We start from the raw sequence: 25789 nt of genomic DNA on the forward strand, positions 1-25789 counted from the left end.
TATAACTTTTTAACGTTACTACCATCAATAGTCCTGCATATTTATGTAATCATTTGTCTACATCAATGATTTCATTCTTTTTCTCCATTTTGAAGTCAACAATCTCCATTGTATTGACCTCCATTTGTTTGGTTAATTTTTGTTCCTAAAAATAACTGAACATGATTAATAATGATGAATTTTCAGATCGGTGACGATCAGGTTTTTAATATATATATATATATATATATATATATATATATATATATATATATATATATATATGTCAATAAAATCACTAAGTTATAGACGTTATTACGTATATATGTGTTGCATATGTTTTTATGCGATTTTTATTTACTGATAGTTTGTTCTCACACATATGTTTTTATGTTCTGCAAGATGACGATGACAATTGTAATGCTATGGAGTTGTCAAAAGCCCCGTATATAATGGCACCGGTAGAAATGAAGGAGTTGGCCACACAATTACAAGAATTATTAGATAAGAGAATTATAAGACCGAGCTCATCTTCTTGGGGCGCACTAGTGTTTTTTGCGAAGAAAAAGGATGGAAGATTGAGATTATGCATTAATTATAGAGAACTAAAAAAATTGGCTATCAACAATAAGTATCCGCTACCAAGAATCGATGACATGTTTGATCAACTCAAAAGAGACATGCATTTCTCCAAGATTGATTTAAGATCTGGGTATCATAAGCTGAAGATCACGCCGGAAGATATTGCAAAGACAGCTTCTCGCACAAGGTATGGACACCACGAATTTCTTGTAATGTTGTTCGGACTAACAAATGCTCCGGAAGCATTTATGGATCTCATGAAAAGAGTCTTTAAGAAATTTTTGGACAAGTTCGTGATTGTATTCATGGATGACATACTGATTACTCGAAGACGAAGGAGGAGCACACAATGCATTTACGAATAGCTCTAGAAACCTTAAGGAGGGAGAAATTGTATGCAAAGTTTTCGAAATGTGAATTTTGGTTAAAGGAGCTCCAATTTTTAGGGTATATTGTAAGTAGTGAAGGAATAAAGGTAGATCGTGCTAAGATTAAAGGCGTGCTAAACTCGAAACGACCAAAGACACCTACGAAAGTCAGAAGCTTTTTGGGATAAGCTGGTTATTATTAGAGGTTCGTAAAGATTTTTCAAAAGTTACTACCCTTTGACAAAACTTACGCGGAAGAGCGAAAAATTTGAGTGGGTTGATAAATGTGAACAAAGTTTTCAAGAGTTAAGGGAAAGAGTAACATTGCCTGATAAAAGAGGAGAATTTGTTATTTTCAGCGATGCTTCTCATAAACGTTTGGGTTGTGTATTGATGCAACATGATAAAATAATAGCATATGCATCTAGGCAACTCAAACAACATAAATAAAAGTATCCTACGCATGATCTGGAGTTAGTAGCTACCGTTTCCATGTGTCATCTCTTAGCATATTAAAATAATAAATCACGTGTCACCTCTTAGCATATTATTAAAATAATAAATTTTATTTGTATCGATTTTAAATAATAACAACATATTATTTTTGAAATATAATTGAATATTATCACAATGTATAACCTTAGTGGTTAAACAAATTTTACTTAACTAATACACTTAAAGTTACTCTATTCGATTATCAAAAAAAAAAGTTACTCTCTCCTAGAAGATTTATTAAAATAACATATATTATTTATAATAACTTGAAAAGTATTATTTAAATATTTAAATATAACCAACCATATCGGAACACGACATCTTGCATATTTAAAAAAGTTAAAAAAACACATAATTATAACGGAAATGCATCTTCAAATAAATAAATGTTAAATATGTAACATAGGTAATATATCCCAGATAATGTGATGAACAAATAGATATAATACCACACAAATTATTACAAAATTATTGAATAAAAAGTATTTTTAAAGGTACTCGTTAAAATGAAAAGCACAAGCCCTGAAAATGGATCAGCCCAGGATCTCTGATCGGTCTGAAACACAAGGCCCACTCATCAAAACTTAAACCACCTGCAAACCTATACACACAAATTCTGTAAGTATATCAAGCGCACAAAAATGGCACCAAAGAAGAAGCACCAGCAGAAGCACAAGCCATCATCATCATCACAGTCATCATCTTCCTCAGGTCCCAAACTTCAAATCTCCGCCGAGAACGAGACTCGTCTCCGGCGACTCCTCCTCAATTCCGGCCGCTCGACGCCTTCTCCGGCCGACGACTCGCTCTCCAAAGCTCAGAAGGCGAAGAAGCTTCGAACAGTTTACGAGAAGCTGTCGTGCGAAGGCTTCACTGATCAGCAGATTGAACTAGCTCTCTCTGCTCTTAAGGTCACTATATACATATTTGTAGACTTGTAGTTGATTGTTGTTTTGTTAGGTATTTTTAATTGATTGATGAATGAATGTGAGTTAGGTATAGAGTTGTTTTATGCTGTGGAATTCGGATGAATTAGTTAAATTTATGGTCGCGAGGTTAAAGTGTATTGTGAATTGGAATTAGCTGGTGTTATAAGTTCTTGAGTTGGTTATCGACTGAAGCAATATTTTTTTGCCTTTGGGTAATTATGGTGAAATTAAAGAACTTTACGAATTCGATGTTGAGCACGACAATCAACATATATATGAGTTTTACTAGGTTTGTTAGAATCCTTAAAGCATAAAACTGGAAATGCTGGTGCTTTTCTTTAATTTTAGGTTTTTTATCTGCATGTGTGAATTGGAATCAGTTTATGTTATAAGTTATTGAGTTGGTTTTTTGAGTGAAGGATTTAATTATTTTTGCATTTACGTAATGACATTAATTTCAAAGTAATCATCTCTTGTCCAAATGTATCAAATTAGTCACTAATAATATAAGTGACTCATTTTTCTCACTAATTTGAAAATTTGTATTTAGTGAACCATCTTCCAATGACTAAATTGATACAAAATTTAAAAACCAACTAAGTTGATACAAAATTTTAAATTAGTGATCAGATTGATTCATTTTTGTAATAAGTGGCTAATTTGAAATAGTTGGAGGAAACGAGCGATGACTCTGGTACTTATCCCTTTAGGTAATTACGACGATATTAGTAGAACTTTATCATATTGAGCATGACATATGTATATTTGGAAGTTATAGGCTTGAGGAAAAAACCAGAGGTTTAGGCCATATAAGAGGTTGGACCATGTGAATCATCTAATATTGGTGTTTGATAGTTAGCGGATTGAAGTAGTATTTTTGACTTAAAAAGCTACTCTGAAGAGCTTTTTCAATTACAGGATTTGCATGTATCTAGTTAAAGTACAATAAGCTAATCAAACAACTATTTACCGAATATTTCCATATGAAATTGCTAATTCAATCCGCTAGTCAAAACAGCTGCTTCAATCAGCTAGTCAAAATAGCTAATTCAATCCGCTAATTTCCAAACAGGGCCCAAGCTTAAAACTGGAAATGATGGTGTTTTGCTTCCAAATTTACCTTTTTTAAGAGATGTAGTATCAATATACATCTCTATTAAGTAATTTTTTTTTTTGTTGAGAAGGAGAATGCTACATTTGAGGCTGCTTTGGATTGGCTATGCTTGAATTTAGATGGGAATGAGCTTCCTTCCAAATTTTCCAGTGGCACTTCATTACATGCTAATGAAGGTATTTCATACTACATGAGCATATAGACGAAGTTCTTAGTTGCAAGTCGAAGTGTTATATAATTCTGTACCAAATAAATCAAGCAGGTTCTGTTGGCATACTATCGATTGCACAAGAAGACTGGAAACCTTCTGTGGAATCATCACTTGTTACTGAAGATGAAATGTCTAAGGTTTCTATTCAAGTTAAGGCCCGGCAGGAGACTGACACTTTGGATTCATTGCAACCGTCTCAAGCAGATTGGATACGTCAATATGTTCAGCAACAAGAGGAGGTTCTATAATGAAATTTTAAACTTCTGATTTCTAATATCTCAATGCTGGAATTTGTAATTGTTATTTGTTTCCAAGAACTCTCATCTCTCAAGTATATCTTTATAGTGCATCTTCTCTAGTATTCATCTTCTTGGATACCCACAGTCGTTAAATATTGAAAGAGTATTTATTGTTTAGGTCACTTGTTAGTTTTTACCATACATTGAAGGTTATAATGCCATCATGGCTACTGAAGGCAGGAGGAACTTATGACCATTTATTCTGAAGACCAGAAAAATTAGGTCTGGCTTTTGTAAGATTTTTATGTCTATTAGACGAATGATCATGCATTTAACATAGATGTTATTCATGTATATCAGACAGTATAGCGTATTTTCGAAGTTTTTTGTCGAAGTAATTTGTTTTTAGCTCATCCTTGTCCTTGTGTGTATACACTTTGTAGGTCAACTATCAATTACTATTCTTTAGTAGCTCGTAGATATAGTGACAGCATTGTAATTTGGTTTAGGCGCGCTGCTTAGAGTTCTTATTGAACAAACTGCAGGATGAATTTGACACTTGGGAAGCTGAGGAGATGAACAAGGTTTCCGCGGATCAGGTACTTACATTCACTGGGTAATACCTTAAATCCAGAATCTATTTCTGTCATACTTAGTTACTTACATTTTCGTGATTCGTACACTCATCTTTGCATGTGTCCGAATTATGAGCTCTGAAGATATTCCATAAATCACAATTTTATCCTTAAATATTAAAGTTATTTCTTACCAAATGCATATGTCTAATCATAACCAAGCTGTTAAAATTCTAATAATTTGAATTATAGCTCTCTTTTATTCTTCACCGCAACTCAATTTTCTTAAATGTACCTACAAACGATTTTTTTTTTGTCCTCGAGTCTTAGAGTGTGTTTTGCATATGCTGATAGGTTTTAAAATCAAGGTCTGATCCCGATTCTATTGTCAAAGAATATCATGATGCACGATTAGAGGCTTTAAATGCCAAACAGAGAGGAGACAGAAAAGGTCAGGAAGACGCAGGGAAAATTATTCGCAAGCTCAAGCAAGAGATATCTGCTTTAGGTCAAAGTTAAACTGCACATGATGTCATTCTTGCAATATTTACTGATTTATATTCCTAATCTAGTGAGTCGATGCAATGAGCAGGACTATCTGATGACCTCTTGTCCTCTGTGTATGAAACTACTTACAACCACGGGTCTGAACAAACTAGCGATTTACCGCCTTGCGAGCATCTTAATGATAACAATCCATCTAACGCAGAAGATGTGGTGGAGTCAAAAGTTGAGAATGTTGACGAGAGCTGTAGCCCAAAAGATATTTCTGAGGAAAGTGTTAGTACTGATAAAGGTGCTGTAGAAGATGAATCAGGAGATATAGAGCTAGGAAATTTGCTCTTTGAAGACTCCTTACCCAACGAAGTGATTCCTTCAGAAGTGATGAAACTCCAAAAGAAAGAGAAGATAAGAGAATTATCCTCTGGGAAGAACTTGGAGAAATTAGAGGGCATCTGGAAAAAGGTTGTATTTGTTTGCAATGTGTTTTTCCGATAACACTTGCATCATTAAAGACTGAAGTTGACTCTTAATGGGAGCTTACATGTACCCTGTCTTCTTCCATATTATTCTCGATTCTATTTATTTATTCCTTTGTTTATTTTGATGGACAATCTTATGATGGCTGGATGCAAGCGTTACAAACCTATAATGTATAATTTGATTCTGGTCTGACTTTCATGTAGTTAGCTAATATGTAATTTGTGCCAAAATGCTGGCATTGTCTATTTATGCAGGGGGACCCACAAAAGATTCCTAAGGCTATTCTGCAACAATTTTGTCAAAAATTAGGGTGGGAACCACCTAAGTACAACAAATTGCCTGGTAAAGGCCAGGGACCCAAATACTCTGTCAATGTACTACGCAAGGCTAGTGGCAGAGGTAAGAGCAGAAAAGCTGGAGGACTTGTTTCATTTCAACTACCTACTGAAAATGATACTTTTAAAACTGCTGAGGTATACCTTTTGGCTTTGTTCCAAATTAAATATCTATAGAATGTTGTCTTCAAGGTCAACATTTTATGTTTATTGCTACATATAACTCACTGGTATTTATTTTCCATATTAAAGGATGCACAGAATGCAGTTGCAGCGTTCGCTCTTTTTAGCCTGTTTCCTGACCTCCCTATTCATGTAACAATCACGGAGCCATATGCTTCATTTGTTCTAGAGTGGATTGAAGGTGACATATCTCAATATCTTAGTGCTATCTATTAATAAAAGGACATGAACATAAAACTAAGTATTTTAACATTCTACAATTGTTATCTGAGCTACAAAATCATTTTATTATAAGATATTGTCTTTATGTCTCACTTGCTAATTATTGGTCAAAGATCTACTGCCTAATAATTGTGTTATTCCTTATTAACTCATAGGGGAATCCTCAGAAATTGTAGATGACAAAGCAGCAGACCGAAGGGCCGGATTTGTAGATTCATTGTTGAACATCGACATAACTGATGCTGTTCCACCTGCTGAACATATGAATAGTCCTCTTAAGGAAATGCAACAAAAACCTGAAGAAGGAAATGGAAATTCAGTTTCTGTTACTGCTGATCCAAAGTCCAGAAGTATGTTTATTGGCCTTCTGATCTTCACTTCAATATATTTGCGTCTTCTGATATATTTCATTGAAGTCTGATCTTCACTTCAATGATATATTTGCGTCTACTGATATATTGCATTGAAATCCATAGTATATATGAATTTTGAAGGATGTAAGGGAAGAGAGGGTTACCAGTACTATTATATATATTACACCCTTGGTGCTTTTTACTTGCTTTTATTTACCGTTAAGGTATTGAGTTCTCTGGAGATAAACTGGCCATTTGGTTTGATGCTGATCATACTTATCATTATCATATGCAGTCTCTGAATTGATAATAAGCAGTTTCTCTATTATTTAGTTAATTTATTTTTTAATTGCTTTCAATTGAGGCAGAAAAGTTTCTTGGCTCATGACTTCAATATGATGTTCTGAGAAGATTGCTTATTAACTATGTTTATTTTGCAGGATTCAATCAAATAGAGGCAGAGAGTTCTTATCTGACACAGAAACAAGAGAACAAAAAGAAAACAGACAAATACAAGGTTTTTTTTTAAAATACTAAAAGTAGGACCCATATATAAATCAGTTTGTCTCAAGGGAATGGGACTCGGGTGAAAAAGTGGCTTTGACAGCTACTTCTCATCTTATTGTCAAGTTCCTGCTAAATTTCGTAAATCTTGACACTGATAGGAAATATTGCCCGTTATATCTGGTATGTTCAGTTAATGTCTAGGTCTTGGTGTCTGTAGCAAAAAGCTTTTTAGTGTAACTTCTAACTTAATACAGTTGCTATTCTTTTTAAAAGGTTCTGCATTCATATCAATATTTGACTTTTCCTAGAACTAATTCTCAATTCATCTTGCAACTGCCCGATATGTTTAAAATGTTTATACCTAATTTTCAAATTCCTATTAACAAAAAATAATAATTAAATTTCTAAGACTTCTTCGATAAGAGCATGTTTGGGGTATAATTTCCTCTTAAGCTGGTGCTTCTACTTTTTTTCATCTTCTCCTAATTTATGCCTCCAATCAACGAGTAATTGTGCTTGTTTATGTATAGGTGATGTTAGAATCCAGAGCTAAACTTCCTATTGCTGAGCTAAAAGATGATATATTGCGCCTGTTGAAGGAGAACAATGTTCTTGTTGTTTGTGGGGAGACGGGTTGTGGAAAGACTACACAGGTTGAAACAATTGTTTACATTCTTTGTCTTTACTTTATTCCTAAATGTTCTAATGCATCAATTTCGTCAATGAAGCACCCTTTCCTTTTTCTGATTTTGATTGTAAAAATCTGTTAAGTCTAAAATGGTTTTTGTGCAGGTTCCACAATTTATCTTAGATGACGTGATCGAAGCAGGACGAGGTGGACATTGTAATATTATATGCACACAGCCAAGGAGAATAGCGGTCAGCATAACTTTTATTATGCAATATTGCCAAGCCATTTCATCAAGAACACTTAATAATTAGTTGCACCAGTTTCACTCCTTTCCCATATATTTTTCCATTAATACTTCATATTGTAATGTGTCACATGTTATTGGGGTATCTTCTATTATTTGGGCCTATCTTGCATTTAGAGTAATTAATTTTATGTTGTAAATAGTGGTGGTAAATCTTTCTCGATTTTATTGGGTTCCTTAAAACGTTTCTCTAGTATTTACTTTCTTCATGTTAAATATATGTCTCTGCTTATTTTCTTGAATTGAATTCTTCTTTGTAGCTTGTTTTAATCTGTATTTACAACATTAATGAACTGGCAGAGGCTATAGAGCTCTTTTGATGTCTATCACTTTGCAAACCTCTTCACAAATGCTTGAATTGACGGCTGTGTTGTGTAGCTGATATTAAATTCTGTATTGTTTTACAGGCCATATCTGTTGCTGAACGAGTTGCCGATGAGCGATGCGAATCATCTCCTGGTTCAAATGATTCTTTAGTAGGCTACCAAGTTCGTTTGGATAGTGCTAGGTGATCACTTGCTTTATTTACTCTTCGAAGTGATTACTCTAGTGATTACTTAATGCACTATGTAGACCCTATATGCTGTGTATGTAGATATTATAAGCAGTTGCATTTGTGATAATCGTTGTCATGGTGCGGCTCCTTCCTTTCATAATAATATACTAGGCATCAAATATTAGATATTTTTGCTATGTCTCGCGATTCTCCCAGGGCATGTTGGGACATAACTTTGATTCAAAAAGTAGCAAACATTGGATATATGATAAGGTTCTCACAACTGTCGCAGATACGTTATATTTTTTTGTAACCCAAATCAAATAGACCTGGGTCGTGTCTGTCGATCTGAAAGTTAGTGTTGGTGATACTTTTTATAGCAAGTACAACCAGTTCTGCACTGATTGCCGTGATCCTTTAGAAGTTGTATTATGATTGGAGATTTTGGAATTGGTCCAGTGGGGACTCTTAAAAGGCTTCATTCTATAGTATGTCCTCATTATTCTGAAAAGTAGTTTCGCAGTTATTAATGTTTACTTCAAAAGGATTTAGCTTCATATATTGGCTGCAGGCTCTGTGTGGTGGAGCTTGTAAGCTGGCAGTCAGGCCAACATATAGGCTAAAAGCTTAGCATAGAAGGGTGTCCTTAATCAGGTGATAAACAATTTATACGCCCTTAATCAGGATGTCAATAAAGAACATAATAGTAATCTAATATCAGTCAATTCTCAGACTCCTTGTTGATCCAAATAAAAGCCTCAAGGAGTAACTTTAATATTGCAAGTGCTACTCTTCATACTCTGGGTCAAGTTTTCTTAATAAACTAATTGTAATAGTAAGTAGCAGGCATAGCTATGTACATATGTTACTACCTTGATGAAATTTAAGCTGTCCTATATGTTAAGTATTAAAGGGCATCTACGTCTTGCATCAAATGGCTCTGGAGTTCTTGTTAGTTGTTGGAAAAATTACAGAATTACCATATTTTTACATATTTGTACAAAAATACCAATTTTCAAATTGAAAGCCAAAAATACCATCATGATGCTCCTTTTGAGAATGGGTAATCGGATTTACTTATATTTCATGCCTAGAATTTCTTGTCGGGGGTGATTGATGATGAGGCAGTGTTGGTGTTGAATAGGAGTTGGTGTGTAGAATGTAGATGACGGTGTGGTGCTGTATATGATATGCATTTCACATTGGGTAGCAAGAAAACAAAATTTTAAGAAGGATACCTGTTTTTAGAATGCGTATTGTGGGATTACCCATTATGAGAATGCGTAGCAGCCCTTCTTAAAAATAAGAAAGATAATTTACATGCGACACCCATTTCAAAAATGCCTATCTGAGGATATTCATTTTAAGAATGCATATCTGAGGATACACATTTTAAGAATGTGTTTCAGGCTGGTATTTTTGGCCATCTGCATGCGAAGTGGTGTTCCTGTCAAAAAAGTGGTAAAAAATGGTAGTTTTGTCCATCACCATTGGTTGTCCTGTTTGCACATTATACGAAAAATGGAAAATACAGGACCCAGACTTTAATTTCAGCTGATTGGCAATACCAAACCAATCTATGTTTACTCATTGGGACTGGACTAAAACACCAATTAATTTAACTTTTTATTTTATTTTAAATTTTTTACTTTAATGCTCTGACAGGGCATGCTTTTCTCTCAAGGCAACTACCAGCGGTACTTGTCAGAAGTTAGAATCAATAAATGAAGTGTGTGAAACTAAAAAATCCAAAATTCCAAAGAAGTCCTGCCAAGATTTATTAGCACTAAATTGTTTTATAAATTTCTAAATGCTCTCTTGCTGAACATGTGAATATTTGTAAGATCGTCGACTCATATCATATATAGCACAATTAAATTTCATAGACTTGCGATTAATTTTTTCCTGTTTTTAGGAATGAGAGGACAAAGCTTCTTTTCTGTACTACTGGCATTCTTCTGAGAAAGTTCGCTGTAGGTTTGATCTAAATTTTTTGTTTTCCCTTTTTTACGTAGTGACAAACCTTTAGCTATGGTAAAAATGGAAGTATGAATGTTAATCTATTAATTTTTACCTGGAAAATAACATGCTTCACAACTGTGATTGCTTATGAATTATGATATTAACGAGCATTTTTTGATAGAAGAATAAATTTTGACTATATGACTTTTTAAGATGGAAGGAACAAGTTTCTAGATTGTGTTGAATACATGCACTTGATATGAATCATGAAATTGAGTGAGTAATATAATTTTCTCTAATAGGATGTTTAAATTATCAAGTTTCTGAATGAATATTGATTACTTCTTTCTGACCCTTCGATTGGATCCAGCAAATGGAGTTCTCCTACTTCAGAGGCACAAATTGGTCATTTCACCAGAGCCTCCAATTTAAAAAAATATATGGTGTCTTTTCCTAATGTTCAGGATCGAGGAGCTATTTGTTATTTCCTTATTCTCTTTTTTAAATCTTTGAATGTAATTGCTCGCAGAGTTAATTGCGTTGTCATAATGTTCTTCTATTCTCATGAGCTGACTGTATATGGCGACTATATTATTCTATGCACTACAGTCTAAAAGATAAATATTAATAGTAATACACGTCAGTTTGATGTTTCGAAATGTATGCATTATATATATATATCTATATATGTATGTATATATATATAAAATTTAGTAAGATATGTACTCACTACAATCAAAAAAATATGGGAATTTCTAATAATCATATTTTACAGGGGGACAAAGATATGTCTGATCTTACCCATGTCATAGTTGATGAAGTACATGAACGATCACTCCTGGTGAGTAATATTTAGATTCAATATTGTGTTCAAACAAACATTAAGAGCCTGATTGCACATCAAATATTAATATTAAGAGTGATAGAGCTGGGTTGGATAGGGCATGATTTCATAACATTTGAGGTGTGAGGAATAATGATATTTTTGAGGGTGTGATGCATAAGGATTTATATAAAAAGTATATGTTCTTGGGTAAACCGGGGAATGCCAAGGCTCTGTTGTATCCAAAATGTATTGGGAGAGTTAGAGTTGTAGATCTGTCAGTGCTCTTGGTAGTTGATATATAAACCTCCTTGTCTTGTTATGTATATCCGTTGGCAAGTCTCTTACATCTTGTGAGGTTCCATCTGTCTTCAATGATGTTTTGGGAGAATCAGAGTAGGAGATCTGTCAGACTTTAGGTAGTTGTATACTTGTATTAACCTCCTTGTCTTGTGGGATCCATTTGTCTCATATGTCATTCTTAATGCAATTACGGTCATATAAAATTCACATACGTTTGAGTGCAATTGTAATATAGATCAGGTACAAAGCTGACATATTATTTTCTGTGCAACAGGGTGACTTTTTACTGATTGTTCTAAAGAAGCTAATTGAGAAGCAATCAAAGGACAGGGTACACAAATTGAAAGTAATTCTTATGTATGGTTGCAACTTGGAAATATTGTGACTTATATATAAAATATCTGTTATTTTTTTTTTCTGTGATATTTTTTACAATTATGCTCTGTGCCCTGTAGGTCTGCAACAGTTGATTCAGAAATGTTCTCACGATATTTTGGCAACTGTCCAGTTATTACTGCTGAAGGTCGGACACATCCCGTGTCTACTTGCTTTTTAGAGGATATATATGAAAGTCTTAACTACCGTCTCTCCTCTGATTCTCCAGCTTCCATAAGAAATGATACATCCAAACAGAGGGTATATCGGTTATTTAACTTTTTTATTTCTTTGGTTATTGATTTGATTTTTAAGGACTTAATTCTGACGTCAACCTCAGGGTGCTCCTGTTACTAACCACAGAGGGAAAAAAAATCTGGTCTTATCTGGATGGGGTGACGAGTCTTTGCTCTACGAAGATTCTATTAATCCATATTATGAACCAACATATTATGGGAACTACAGTGAGCAAACTAGGCAGAATTTGGTACTTACTAAATCCAGTATTCCTTTTCTATGAAATTTTGGTGAAACCATGAACTGATGGAGTTTTGCCCTTTCACGTCTTCCTTGACAGAAAAGATTAAATGAAGATGTTATTGATTATGATCTTCTTGAAGATATGGTATGCCACATTGATGAAACTTCTCCTGAAGGTGCCATACTCGTATTTTTACCGGTAAGTTCATTGGCAAATGGGTTGTGTCCTTCTTTACATATCTGTAAGTAGGCGCAAGGACAACTTTGTTGTTTTATCTGATCTATATACAATTGCTACTGTATCTACTCTGCAGGGAGTTTCAGAAATTCATTTGTTATATGATAAGCTGGCTGCTTCTTACCGCTTTCGCGGTCCATCAACAGAGTGGCTTCTTCCGTTGCATTCGTCTATAGCATCTGCCGATCAAAGAAAGGTGTTTTCACGACCTCCGAGTAACATCCGTAAGGTAGAGCTTCCTGCGTTCCCTTCCTAGCTGGTAATTTTTTGCTTCAAAAGAATTAATTATGTACATATTAGATTTCAAATTGTAGTTCTGTTCTTGCACATCCCAAATGAATAAATAATTTTTAATTTATTTTCTGGTTTCATGTTTATCCCATAATCTTTTTGAATTTTGCTTAGCTGTGGTTTTCTTATTGAAATCATTTTGGAAACTTTTCATTAATGTGGTATGTTTACTCCACAAAGAACCTATATAGGCCTCTTTTTGTGTATGGGAGGAGAGTAAAAGTCATACTCGATTGCTAAATGGTCAAGGTGGTTTCTTTTTTATTTTCTTATTTTTTTAGCTAATTTGTTGATGATACTCACGATTACATTCCCAGGTTATTATCGCAACAAATATTGCAGAGACTAGTATAACAATTGATGATGTGGTATATGTGGTTGACTGTGGCAAGCACAAGGAAAATCGTTATAATCCACAGCAGGTTGGTTTCAGTTTATTACTGGAGATTGTAATGGCGTTTGCTTGATACATAAGAAAATGTTCAGTAAACTGTAGGCATGTGACCGCATGAATCTGTTGTATTACTTAGTTACACAAAAATTTCGAATAATTTGTAAAATTTGCTTTTCTATTTTTTTTCCATCAATAATTGTGGTTGGCACTTTTTTGTGTGCATACATCAAAAGTTACTTCTGCATTTCTTGTATGTTTATAGTTACCATAAACATCCAATTTAAAGGCACACATTAATTTGAAGACAGTTATTGAACTGTCTGTGCTCTGATCTTGTTTTTTATTAGATCATGGAGTTCGTAAATGTAACTTTAGTTTTCATTTATATTATCATGCGTGTTCCTTATATCTGGTGTGTGAGTAAGGACCTCACAGGGGAGGAAAGGATTTGAAAATCAATTCTGTCTTTTCTTTGTTGAGATACTTTAGAGAGTGTTCATCTTGAGAAGCAGAAAATTCATTTTCTTCCTGATCTTAATCAGCTGATATCTTGCATTTATGTTAAATATTTGATAAGTAGTATTACTTCCGGATCCTACCATCTATGTTACCTTTACGGTTACTTACATCCTGATCTGCGTAGACACTTGAATATGAGATCAACTTTTTTTTCGCTTTGGTTTTGTGTAATTTCAAGCAATTTGGAGTTTTGACTCCTTTGTTCCCTGTTTTTTTATAGCCCTCAAATAAGAAGATGAACAACTGCAGTCTATCACTTCAGTATAGTTTCCGAGTATAGTTGTCTGTCCTTGTCTCAATGTGTTAATTGGTTTTTACTAGAAATTGACTAGCATGGTTGAGGATTGGATATCTCAAGCAAATGCAAGACAGCGACGAGGAAGAGCTGGACGTGTGAAACCCGGAAGCTGCTTTTGCATGTATACACGTCACAGATATGATCATCTCATGCGCCCGTTTCAGGTTTCTGTTCTATTAAAAAATAATTATTGTATACTGCCCAATGTATTTGGTCGGCAATTTGAACTAATAGTTTCACTTATATGGTGATTGTTTGGAAATATTTTCAAGCAACCTGAGATGCTACGGATGCCTTTGGTTGAGTTGTGTTTACAGATTAAATTACTCTCTCTTGGTAACATAAGGTTGTTTTTGTCAGAGGTAATTTCAATTTTGGCTGTTAATCTCTGAGTTAGTATTTTGTTTTAATAATGTTGTTTGTTAGTATAACATCTCTTCCTACTCTCTATAATTTACTCAGGCCTTGGAACCTCCAAAGGAAGATGCTATCACCTCGGCCATTTCTTTGTTGTATGAGGTACTTATAACTTGCTTATACCAAGAAATCATTTTACCTCTGCCATTCATTCTGCAGTGCTGCCTGCTGAGATCATAATTTTTGGTACAATATCAGTTTCTTGATATTTATCTATAGTTATATGCCTTTTCATATACAATGTAGTTTCTAATAATTGAAGACAAATTCATATATTGTTTTCTTGCTCAATTCGGTACATCCCACTAAGTTAAGCTACATGAAAATGTGTCCTTAGCCGGGTTATAATATAGCAAAAGGGTTTTAGATAGATGTCATTGTCGACAATTAATTTGGTTGATGTATGCATATCTAACGAAGATTCATACGAAGGAGCTCTATATTGCTAAGCACTCTTGTTCATATGCTGGTTTTGTGCGATTTAATAAATGGTGATGTCCTTCTTAGCGCTTTAAAATATTGGCCGCTTAAATCCAGGATGATATTTCCCAAGCTTTGTGTTGATGCTACCTGTGCCCCTGCCACTTTGTGAAAAAATATTTCGAGGACCTTTTATATTTGAAAAGTGTTATATTCTTCCTTCATGCTTTTATATATTTTGCTATTGAAAATCTAGTACTCAACAAAGTTTCTAATTGTAATAATGAAGTAATGATATAGTTGTACCAAAGTTTATAAACTCATCTATTACTACATGTATATAGTTTGAGTGAGGAAGATCTTACTCAAAACTTTATGCCTAAATTTTAATTATTGTCCATGAATTGTATGTTTTTTCAGTCATACACTTAGTTCTTGTTTAATTTGTTTTATGAATGGACTTTATATTTTTGCATGATATATCTTCAAAAGGTATACTTAAACTTATCTATTTCCATGAAGGATCTAAAGCAAGCATGATAATTATACTTCATCGAAATTTATTCAGTAATAAAGTTTCTATTAGTTACTATTAGATATTTGGCATCCATTTTTTTTTATCACCTTCGTCATTTTTCTTAAACTTTTAAGTTAACAGGGAAATTTACTATGAAATCTATAGTTAACAACGACTGTGTTGAATAATATATGAATAACTACTATTGACAGTTGAGGTTCTCTTAGTCGTCGTTCTATTTTTGTACTTGTTTTCTACTAAATTTTTTAAGCGATGATTAACTGTATCTGATTATGATAGGTTGGTGCTCTTGAAGGAGATGAAGAATTAACACCTCTTGGGTATCATTTGGCTAAACTGCCAGTGGATGTTTTAATTGGAAAGGTGTGACACCTATCATGACAAATGATAAATAGTTTGACTAATTAGATATTGATTATTAGTGGAGTCTTGTGGAATGTGGAAACTTTAAAAGTACTCATAACAGAATTTGTTTATCACAATGTTAATATATAGAATAAATTCAATTAGCCATCCTCAATATCTTATGAAGTCTTTGAGTTGACATTCTTTGTTATGTGTTCATGAATCATATAATAAGCTCAGTAAATCTGCACATTCCCCACTTCTTCTGTGCTATTTCCTAGGGCTTCATTCAAAATTAGTGGGTTATCTTCCTTTTTGATTTCAATGAAAACTGATTATTTTATTTTCCAGTGTTAATAGTCTTTCAAACGTTTGTTTGTTTTCCTTCCATTTTAACTAATTAACTTGGTATATTGGGACTTGCTAAAATAATTGACTTGTTTTACCCTCAACATCCTTGTTCTACTGAATGGTTGTTGTGGTCCTCCTTATGGTTGCACTCTACTATAGGGTATAGCTAAGCAAACCCATCCACTTATATTTGAACATAAAGGTTATTTTCTCTTTTATGTTCGTGTGCTCACATCTTCCATGCTACGGGATAAGCCGGGTTTGAATCCATGCAACCCACCGCCACAAAAAGGTTCTGTTTATATGTAAAATAATCCTTTGTCCTGCGAGCATTTGGACATATTGTTATTATGTTGAATCTTATTACGGGATTTTTAGTTTTACTTCATATTACTTGATTAGCAATTTAGCAGACTCACACATGCACATCCATGAATATATAACCTCAATTTGCATAGACATAGTTTCTTCAGTTACATGTGTTTTGAGCAGCAAGTAATTTATATGTCTGTGCTTTTACATAGTATATATTGAATAAGTGTCGTAAACTTTCTAATGCTGTTTGCTGATAGTCTGATACTACAATAAAACTGCAGATGATGTTGTATGGAGGGATATTTGGTTGCCTATCTCCAATTCTTTCCATTTCAGCATTTCTGAGCTATAAATCGCCGTTTGTATATCCAAAAGACGAGGTTCCTTTCTTTTAGGCTTATGTTCTGCTTTATCTATTTACTTAAATTTAATATAATCAACTTATTTGACATAGTTACTATAACCATGTCACTGTGTATTTGTTGCAGAGGCAAACTGTTGAGAGAGCAAAGTTGGCTCTTTTGACAGATAAATCAGGTGTTGCAAGTGATTCAGTTAATAATAATAAGCAATCTGACCATTTGGTGATGATGGTTGCATATAGAAAATGGGAAAAGATTCTGCGAGAGGTAGTTACTTACTGTAAATCTCCGATCAAACCTTTGTCCCTGCAAGGGAAACCAAAGTACAGTAACTAGACAAGGTTGATCACAAACATGTAGATCTAATATTTCCTAAAACAGAGATGCTGATTGACTGCCTCACAGCCTACATTTTTTAACTAAAATATAATAAAGAATTTTTTAGTCGTGCGTTGTTTTGTTCAACCAATGTATACATATATTTATATCTTTATTCACTCATTTTTTTTGTTTAATTATATTATATTTTTTTTACCATTGTTAATTAGTTAAAGAAATCATTTAGTAGTGACATTTGTTTCAAAATGGTATTTTGGACATCTTCCTGTGACAATATAGGACGCAAAGCTTAAAAATAGACTTTTGAAGGTATTCTTTCCAGCAAAACTGAATATCAGAATTTACACAGCTTGTGCAATAAGACACATATTGTCTTTTTCCTTCTCTTCTTCGATAATAACGTAATACTAAATCTACAATTTGAGTGAGAAGTCCAGATTAATATGACAAAACAATGATATTCACTTAGTATCTTATATGCTGCTGATGATAGACTACTTGCAGTTATAGCTGAATACTCGTCAGTCGAGTACGGAGTATCAATGTAGTTGCTTTTCCTAGTATGTGAATTCACATAATTTCATTTCAAGGCTGCAAGTAGCCTGCCAGCTCCATCAGGATGGTAATATAAAAGAGACCCACAGCCCATAGGAATATAATAATGTTTTAATTCAGTCTTGATTTCTAAACACAGAGGTTTTATTATGTAGGTATGGTGTGGAATCTATATACATGGAATAAATAACGGAAAATTTATCGACCACAACATAATTTTCTTTGATATAATCCTCTTTCTTTATTCTTTGGCTTAGCCAGTTACTTATGTAAGCACTTTTGTATTTCCTCTGCCATTATACTCTTTTACCAAATGTGATTAGGTTAGCATTATAAAATACTTTCTCCACCTAAGAAGTTTCTTGATTTGGTGGATTATGTTATGATTTATTTCTTGGATGGAACTTGTGCTGTGCCAAGGTGCTGCAAAGATTATTATCACAGTCACTAACTTTCTCTCTTCTTCCAGAGTGGAGGCAAAGCTGCGCAAAGGTTTTGTAGTTCATACTTCTTAAGCAGTTCAGTAATGTACATGATAAGGTTTGCTTCCTTTTATGGAACCCTTATTGTTTTCTCCTTACAATGAGTGATAGTATTACTCTGATTCTCGATTAGTTGCTCAATTTCATAGTTCTAATTTGAAAAGATCTTTGGATTATAAGTATGCCGTCTTGTAATAGTAGCACACAACATTATTTATCATTCTTGTGATTTTGCATTACATTTAGGTCCTCAGGGTTAGGTTGGAAATGGGAGTTTCTTCATTCTAATGTGGATTTTAGTCGTTAAAGCTGTAGTAATTTGAAAGAGAAACTTTGGAACACCTACTTATATATTTGTACTAGCACACTTAATAATTTAAATACTTTATAATAATGCATATGGTGCAAAAGAGAATGTGCGCATCTCTTTCTTAATAGGCATCCATTTTTTTTTTATGAGTTTCTTTTTAATTGATTATCTTGAGAAATTCTTATTGGGAGTTATGTAATTTCAGAGACATGCGAATTCAGTTTGGAACCTTGCTGGCAGATATTGGTCTTGTCAATCTTCCGAAAACTTACCAGGTTATTCAGATACGCCCTTTCTCGAACTTCTGTTCTTGTGGTTGTTATCTTACATAGTTAGTTAGTGTCTTCATTGAGTTCTGAATTTTTAACAAAATGTCTATACACAAAGTAAGTTATATATATATAGGTTACCTTTCCATAGAGAGCCATCTTATATAGAGACTTGCAGAGAACCATTTGATTCTACTTTAAAATTTCATTGATAATTTTAAAATCATCATACTTATGCATAAAATTTGATTCTAATGTAGAATACTAATCATATTTAACATGCACAAACAATTTAACTACTTACAACTTTAGCAAAAATTCTAATTTTTAAATTTGTTATGCTGCAAACCACTTTGGATATTATGATTAATTTTCAACGATTTTTTGGAGGAAAAGAACAAAAGTTAATATTTAGAGTCACTTATTAAATATTTGATGAATAATGAGATTGATACATGTATTTTGTTGTATGTATAAGTGTTCTCTATTTGACTCTGTATAAGGTGGTTTTCCATGGAGTGTGACGCTCTCTCTCTCTGTCTCTCTTTCTCTCTTTCTCTCTTTCTTTCTATATATATAGTCACACTCCATGGAGAACCCCCATATATATATATATATATATATATATATATATAATTGCCTATATATATATATATATCAGATTTACTTGTAAACTAGTTTCTTAGAGCATCTCCAATAGTCTCTTAAGCCCCTCTTCAAATATAATATAAAAAAACTAATTCTTAACAATTTAATGTGCATCCATCTCCAACAACACTCTTTATATCCATTCTTTAAACAATATTTTACTATTAACTTAGTTTTATTAAATAGGAGTACAACACAAAAGTGGAGAGAGAAAGTGGGTGGTTTTATTACTTTATAATAAAATATTACTTAAGAGTGAGTGGGAGACTCTTAAAAGAGAGGAGAGAGAAGAGGCTCTTAAGGTTTTAAAGAGCCTCCAAGAGTCTATTGGAGCTTCAATTTTGTTAATGCTCTCTATTTTTTTGACTCAAGAGCTTTTTTGAAGAGCTTGTTGGAGATGCTCTTAAGTCTAAATCACCATCTAAAGCTTCATAGACATTTACAATCTATTTTGTTATATACATAACAATACTCGTGCATGCAATAGTTGGACATAATCTACAAAATCTGATCAAGACTATTAGGTACTCCTGCTTCTTAGAAGACATACAATTAAGTTGATCAGTATTTTGGAAAACAAAAGTTCATAACAAGTTATTATCGATTGGCATCAGAATTACTATACCTTGCGATGTACCTAGGAGTTTATTGCTATCACAGTGCTTGGATAGTTGGATTATATTAATTTCCCTAGAAGTTTCTATATTGCTATTAGAGTGCTTAGATAGTTGGATTATTATTATTGTAATACAGTATGTTTTTGCTGAATAAGCAGTATAATATTCCCACTGTCTAAATGTGTGTGCTCTCTAATTGACCGAGTAATGAGAGGCTAGAAGTGATACGTTATTTTCTCCTCCCGAAGCTGTCATTCATGAAATACAATTGAATCACTTTATGACATTAAAGTGTGAGTTCTATGTTTAATTATCTCTATTTTCTTCCATTAGTTTTGACTAATACCTTTTCTTTTACTTTCCTTTATCAGATAAATGGGACAAGGAAAGATGTGCTTGACAGTTGGTTTTCTGATATGTCGGAACCCTTTAATATTAATTCTAATCATTTTTCAGTTGTGAGGGTAAGTAATCCTTTGATATTTCTATTCAAAATCTTTGGATGCAATTTCTAGTGTTTTGCCTTTTACTCCTTGAATACATTCAATTAAACTCGAGCATATTTCCAGTGTATGTTATACTTGATTATCCAGCTTTCCTTTATATTACACTTAATCCATTCAATGCATTCTGGTGATGAAGTTTGTCAGGACGTTTCTGTGAGCATCTTTTTTGACATTCAGATATTTTCCTCAGCATTCTATAATCTTGGTTCAGGCGATTCCAAAATTAAAAAAAAAACTATAAACTTGTGGCCAGGATAGTGATGTTTTTTTAAATAATTTTATTCTGTTCCCTGATATTTGTTGCAGGTGTAAATTGTAATCCTTCTCGTTTGTATTAGTTCCACCTCAGTTTCTATATAAGATTTAACCTATTATGCCTCCATATGTAGTAATTACTCCACATTGTCCAAATTCGTCGGCTGATACATAAAAATGTTAACGTCTATGACAACCAGTAATTGTGCTTTAAATTAATATAAAGCATTGTGTATAGAATTAATAACAGATGATGGTACAGGCCATACTGTGCGCAGGTTTGTATCCCAATGTTGCTGCCATGGAAGAAGGCATTGCTGGGACAGTGTTGGGGAATCTTAAACACTCTGTTGCTTCACCACATGGTAGACCTGTCTGGTATGATGGAAAGAGAGAAGTGCATATACACCCTTCATCTATCAATAGTAACTCAAAGGGTTTGCAGTACCCCTTCCTTGTCTTCCTTGAAAAGGTTTGCACATTATCAATATTCTTATTCGTCATTCTGATTTAGAAGCAAAATTTTTTTCAAAGAATATTGGGCGTACTGTCGGTTATTAATAGTTTGCAATGGGCAATGGCTTGATTACTATCAAGCTATGGAGGTTCATTCTACAGCTTTTGTTATTTAGTCAATTATCTTTCTACAAGAGTAAAACGTGTGAACACTATAGAGACTTAAATTAAATATGTATAAGAAAGTTATTTCTTTGGTGAACTTCATTTCCTTTCTTGGGCAGTTGTGCTTGACATAGAGCTTGTATTCATGTGCAAATGATAAGATCTCTGTACTCCATTTCTTTGTTTAATGTTATTGGGGATCAAAGCTTAGGTCCAAGATCCTGGAAGACCATTTAATTTCCTTCAAAGCTTGTTAAGTCTCTTATAAATCACATGAGTGGGAAGACGGGTTGAGGTTCTTATTTCACATTTAATTTCGCAGCATCTGAGTATTTTTAAAACTGTGGTGCTATTGCTAATATTTCTTAATCTTTATTTTATTGTTATAGTTTGTTTCCCCTTCATTTGTCAGGTCGAGACTAATAGGGTGTTTTTGAGAGATACTACCATCATCTCGCCTTACTCTATTTTGCTTTTTGGTGGTTCCATAAATTTACAACACCAGGTAAATCTTTACTTCCATACCGCTCCGGTGGCTACAAGGTTTATATTATCGCATGTTTGAAAATTATCTACTATGAGTATATTATTATGACTGAAATGTTTTCTTAATAATCTCATTCTTTCTGAACACCTACATTATTAATCACACTCGGGTAGTAAGTGTATAATACCACACATTTTCTGAATATTGTCTACTTTTTGGAAGTGGGTAAAGGGGAAACAACATTATATTTAGGAATGAGTATATTATTGATGGCATTGAAGCAAAATTATTGTACACATAACAAAGCAAAAACATAATAAATTAAACTTGATAAGGTATAGAATCTCAAATTATGATTTTTCCTTTAGTCTATTATTTGAAATCTCAATTATCAATTGTTCTGTTACTTAGGCTCGTGATGAATTTGGGTGGGTTCCAAATTTCACTTTTGTTTATAAAATTTTGGATTCTTGGATATAGATCCGAAATTGGACGGGCTGTGGGGACTGGGGACTGGCAAATCTAACATGAAGAGAACGTCAACACTCAATAGTTATCCTGTACATCTTCTGAAATGGTGATAATGAATTGTATTCACTTGATCATACATATCAAATATATAAGCTTCAAATAGATAGGGTAGTATAAAGATAAATCTTCCAAGGACCTTGCTTTATATATTAGCAACTTGTCAACATGCTTTACATTTGAATTTGAATTAGATTGGTGTAAGGTCAAGAGTTTGTTTCCGATGTCAATGATCTGACTCAGATGCCCCACCCATGCCCATCCCATACTCAGAGCCATATCACGTCCAGTTCACATGGGCATGTCAACAAAATCGGAGAGTCCGACTAATAGAGATCAATAGACTTGATACATTAATAGTGACAGTAATGCTAGAAATTCATCTTCATCATTCTCCTGTTTATTTGTTAATATATTATCTTTTTGCCTTGTTTTGTGTCATAAGTTCATCTCGTATGTAGTCTTTCACTTAGTTAAAGTGTACAATACTGTAGTCAAAGGATTTGACAGGAGACAGCACCTGAGGTACAGTACCCCAAACAGATTCTATGGTTTGTACCGAATAAAGTGTATCCGTTGTTTGTTTCATTCAATTCTAGTGTAAAGAGTAAGAAGTAGTGGAAATTCGATAAACACCCCCCACATTTTATTTTGTTATCACCTCCAATTAAACATCAAAGAATTTTTTTTAAAACATAACTAATTAGCTGATACCTAATTAGTTTATAAATTGATAGCTTGTTACTCCAACTCAAGTATGAACACACAACATTTTTCTGAATGCGCGACTCAAAATTCATAAACTTGGTGCCCATGGATCTTTTTCCCAACATGGTTATGAGGACACATCTGAAGTTTTCTATTAAGAAGCATCTTGTATAAGTAGGGATCTAAATGAGCTGGGATGCTCACAAGTAGCTCATTGTCCGGCTTCATAAGAAGTAAGAACTATTGAGCTCAACTTGTTTATAGAAGAGCCAAATTTGAACAAATTTGGGGGTTCAGTTCTTAAACGAGACAATACTTGAGCACAATAAAACTCTACAAGCCATAACATTAATTCATAGTGCTAGGTTTACTAGTAGTTTTTGATTTCATGCACGAATGGTAAAATATGAATTTAGACTTTTGATTCTGCACGTATATGTAGGTATTTGCTATGTTTGTAGCTTCTTAAGAGGAGAGAGTAAATATGGTTCTATTTTCTTAACTCTTTTTTTCCTTTTTGTAGACTGGGCTGGTCATTATAGATGGGTGGCTAAAATTGAAGGCGCCTGCACAGACTGCTGTTCTTTTTAAAGAACTCCGTGCAACACTACATTCCATTTTGAAAGAGCTAATTGGAAAACCACAGGTAGGTTATTTACATATTTATTTTGATCATGAAAAAAATTCCTCAACACAACCCTGCATTCACTTACAGAATTAGAAGATAATATGTGTTGCAAGGAAGACCAGATTTGTAGAAATCTATGAAAATACCTGCAGAAATTGTTTAAAGCTGCCAACTAAAATCTCAAACCATATCAAGTAGCAGCATCTATTTTAGGTTTTAAACCACCATAAGCACAGAAAAAAGAAAAGAGAAGCAAGAATTTTTGCAGAACTTAAAACAGTAATAAAGTCATATATCAGACCATAAATATATTAGACGATCTTAGTTCATTTACTTGGAAAATATATAGAACTCAGAAGCCATTATCAGAGGGTGATGCCTCTCAGTTCTTTTACAATTAAATTACCCACACTGGATCTTTTCTTCAGTAAGGAAAAAGAATTTTGATCTAATATTTTGTGATTTTCTCTCTTATGTCATAATTTGCTAATTTGTTCAGTGAGTCATCATCCAGTCAGCGACCCCTTCTATTTTTGTGCCTAACTATAAATTTTTTTAAAAATTTCATTCTAGGTTTAGTTATTTACGTGGGTTTATTAGAACTCATTCTTACCACAAGTAAAATTGCTGTTTAAAGTGGTACTAGGTTCACGTTATCATTTTAACTTTGGGTTGTCATTGAATCAAAATGCTTCAAGAGTCAAGTATGAGACAATATGGAATTTTGTAAGCCTAGACATGGATATGTTTGGGTTTGAGGTATATGTACAGCTTTAATAGCTGAAATTCTTCTTGCAGCAAACTCCTAAAACCTTTCTAGGAAGATTAAGGTACTGGTTGCATGCTACTACCAATACAAATAACTATCCTTTTACTAAAAACACTTATATTGGTCGTCTTTAATTGCGCAAGAGCCTTTATATGTTTCCACTGTACCATGTACTTAAATTATTTTTGTTGTTTAGAAAGCATTAAGATGTTTAATCTCTTAAGGTCATTCTCACAGTAATTCTTTTATTTCAAAATATGAACTTTATATGTTTCCACCGTACCATGTACTTGTATTATATTTGTTTAGAAGGCATTAAGATGTTTAATCTCTTACAGATCATTCTCACTGTAATTCTTTTATTTCAAAAAATGAACCTCGAAACCATGTCTATCATTTGTTCTGTTTTGCAGACTAGAGCCATTGCTGACAATGAGGTTATGAGGTCCATAATTCATCTTCTATTAGAAGAAGACAAACCCCTAAAGTGATTATTAATGGGCAGTTCCTTCTGACATGGAGCTTCCAAAGATAGAATACAACTCAGATGCATTTGTCTTTGCTTTAAAGAAATGAGAAAATAACAAAATGACAAAACAACATGCTACTTCTGAGTCCTGAAGTTTCTATCAATACATGGGGAAGTTGAAGTCACTCAAAGCTTTGGCATCTTTACGTGTATGAATTGGCTTTATGAGAGTATTGTGGTTCATAAAGCAAAATGAAACAAGCCTCTAACCGGTAAAGTGCTTATTATTTATGTCATTATATTTATTGTAAAGACTGAAAGAAAAGACTTCTTCTGGATCAATATAATAAATAGGTAGCAGAAAAGAAAAGCAGCACAACTCTTTACAATAGTCTCTAATCAGCATCAAACTGCTACCTCGAATATTAAATTTGTGACTAGAACCCTGCGGTGCTCCTGTTTTACTAAATGTACATTTGAATGTAACTATACAGATGCATTAGTTTATAAATATTACTTATTATTTAAATTACGGGTTTCCTGTCTCTTCAGCACATCAGTATCATTGGTAAGAAGTCTGTTCATTCTTAGTGAGTTTGGTCATTTCCTCTCTTTTTTGCTGAAAATCTGAGCTGCCATGCAAGTGCTCTTTAAATTTGT

General features: G+C 33.4%; 1 protein-coding gene across 4 annotated transcripts; it reads left to right on the plus strand.

The window, feature by feature from the left end:
- Nucleotides 1-1938: 1938 nt before the first annotated feature.
- LOC108202553 (DExH-box ATP-dependent RNA helicase DExH7, chloroplastic) lies at nt 1939-25658 on the plus strand. Of its 4 annotated transcripts, none has more exons than XM_017371005.2 (34): nt 1940-2335; nt 3538-3643; nt 3730-3917; nt 4427-4516; nt 4847-5000; nt 5085-5458; nt 5731-5949; nt 6064-6175; nt 6372-6566; nt 7010-7086; nt 7607-7729; nt 7869-7955; nt 8419-8519; nt 10423-10480; nt 11245-11310; nt 11870-11952; nt 12051-12231; nt 12311-12457; nt 12548-12649; nt 12765-12917; nt 13297-13401; nt 14214-14354; nt 14463-14552; nt 14653-14709; nt 15845-15928; nt 16858-16956; nt 17065-17205; nt 18302-18372; nt 18830-18899; nt 20530-20622; nt 21182-21391; nt 21953-22045; nt 23787-23909; nt 25074-25658. In XM_017371005.2, exons 1-34 carry the CDS (start codon nt 2066-2068, stop codon nt 25149-25151), a joined length of 4341 nt encoding a protein of 1446 aa, XP_017226494.1. In that variant the 5' UTR covers nt 1940-2065; the 3' UTR covers nt 25152-25658. The 4 variants fall into 4 exon arrangements, with proteins under 4 accessions (XP_063940202.1, XP_017226494.1, XP_017226495.1 ...); XM_017371006.2 differs by having other exon boundaries at nt 4463-4516; XM_064084132.1 differs by lacking the exons at nt 23787-23909; nt 25074-25658 and having other exon boundaries at nt 1939-2335; nt 21198-21391; nt 21953-22033.
- The last annotated feature ends 131 nt before the right edge of the window (nt 25659-25789 follow it).

This window comes from Daucus carota, chromosome 9 (genome assembly GCF_001625215.2).
Source record: "Daucus carota subsp. sativus chromosome 9, DH1 v3.0, whole genome shotgun sequence".
Lineage (NCBI taxonomy): Eukaryota > Viridiplantae > Streptophyta > Magnoliopsida > Apiales > Apiaceae > Daucus > Daucus carota.

Coding starts and splice junctions, on each gene's coding strand:
- LOC108202553 (XM_017371005.2), top strand. CDS start 2,066: ATGGCACCAAAGAAGAAGCACCAGCAGAAGCACAAGCCATCATCATCA. Junction 5,001..5,084: donor GCAAGAGATATCTGCTTTAG/GTCAAAGTTAAA, acceptor TGCAATGAGCAG/GACTATCTGATGACCTCTTG. Junction 12,232..12,310: donor ATGATACATCCAAACAGAGG/GTATATCGGTTA, acceptor CGTCAACCTCAG/GGTGCTCCTGTTACTAACCA.